Source organism: Microtus ochrogaster, chromosome 10 (assembly GCF_000317375.1).
Source record: "Microtus ochrogaster isolate Prairie Vole_2 chromosome 10, MicOch1.0, whole genome shotgun sequence".
Classification (NCBI taxonomy): Eukaryota; Metazoa; Chordata; class Mammalia; order Rodentia; family Cricetidae; genus Microtus; species Microtus ochrogaster.
The window spans coordinates 55204451-55206048 of NC_022016.1; the positions used below are offsets into that span (position 1 = coordinate 55204451).

General features: G+C 52.2%; 1 protein-coding gene across 1 annotated transcript in view; it reads left to right on the forward strand.

Annotated features, from left to right (window-relative positions):
• The first annotated feature begins 282 nt into the window (after nucleotides 1-282).
• Nucleotides 283-1598, forward strand: part of Zbtb8b (zinc finger and BTB domain containing 8B) — a 7754-nt gene continuing 6438 nt past the window's right edge. The window contains exon 1 of the mRNA XM_026781811.1: nucleotides 283-1269. Within this exon, the coding sequence (XP_026637612.1) occupies nucleotides 315-1269 (955 nt within the window). The 5' untranslated portion in view covers nucleotides 283-314. The remainder of the gene's footprint in view (nucleotides 1270-1598) is intronic.

Sequence of the window (1598 nt, forward strand, 5' to 3'; positions counted from 1 at the left end):
CATTGCCTGCTCTTCAAAAGGTCCTGAGTTCAATTCCCAGCAACCACATGGTGGCTCACATCCATCTGTAATGGGGTCTGGTGCCCTCTTCTGGCGGGCAGGCATACACACGGACAGAATATTGTATACATAATAAATATTTAGAGAAAAAAAAAAGGTTGACAAGAAAGAATTACAGTTACAATATCCAGTCCATTTGTATTTGGGAAAATTAGAGAAAATACTCGATTTTATCTTGGTGAATCTAAAGTTTTATATCTAAAAATCTTGGCAGAACTCCAGGCCCCTCCAGAGCGACAGTGGCTGGTGGAGAAATGGAGGCACAGTCCTATTGTGCCAAGCTCTTGGGGGAGCTGAACGAGCAGCGGAAAAGGGACTTTTTCTGTGATTGCAGCATCATTGTGGAAGGGCGCGTCTTCAAGGCCCACAGGAACATCTTGTTTGCTAACAGTGGCTACTTCCGGGCCCTGCTCCTTCACTACATTGAGGACAGTGGGCGGCACAGCACTGCCTCCTTGGACATTGTCACCTCGGACGCCTTCTCCACCATCTTAGATTTTCTCTACTCCGGGAAGTTGGACTTGTGTGGCGAGAATGTGATTGAAGTTATGTCAGCTGCCAGCTACCTGCAGATGAATGACGTGGTCAACTTCTGCAAGGCGTACATCAGGTCTTCCCTTGACATTTGCCGAAAGATGGAGAAAGAAGCTGCCGTGGCTGCAGCTGTGGCAGCGGCCGCCGCCGCTGCAGCTCATCAGATAGACAGTGGAAGTCCAAGTTCAGGACCGGAGGGGACGTCCTGTGGTACCAAGAGCTTTGTCTCCTCCCCAGTAGGGGGAGAAGGGAGTGTGGAGTGTACAAGAGCATCCCCGTGTGATGACTGCCATCCCTTGGAACTGGTGGTCAAAGACAGCCAGAGCTCCGGCGCCTCTGACAGTGACCTTTCTGTTGTGCCCAGGCGGGTTGAACCCAAGGTAGAGTTTGATGTGGCCAGAGTAGAGGTGGAGGCCAGCGAGCAGCTGCAGCAGTATGCCGCCCCACTGGCCCATGCAGAGGACGGCCTGTCCGGTCACCAGGCCTTGGACTTGACTTACAGCAGCTACCATGTGAAGCAGTTCCTGGAAGCTCTCCTGCGCAGCGGTGCTGTCCAGAGCAAAGATGACTCGGATCATCAGTTTTCTCATAGTTGGGAGGGGAGACTGGAAGGTGCAGGAGCGGCCATGAGTTCCGGGATGGACGTTCAGAATGACTGGTATCGAGAGGACTCAGGTGAGTTCCCATCGCGGTCATTCTGTCTCCCCACATTTGTCTGTGCCTTGTGTTCTCCCATCGTCATGAGTCAGCGCCACCGTCTCCCCACTGCTACCACCGCCGGCATTGCTGCCACCACCGCCAGTATCGATAGGTACCAATCGAGTACTTGTTGTATGTAGACTCTGTGTACCATGTGTGTGTGCATGCGTGTGGAGACCAGGGGGCAATAATAGATGTTGCACCTCAAGAGATGTCCACCTTCCAGCCTGGTCTACAAGAGCTAGTGCCAGGACAGGCTCCAAAACCACAGAGAAACCCTGTCTCGAAAAACAAAACAAAACAAA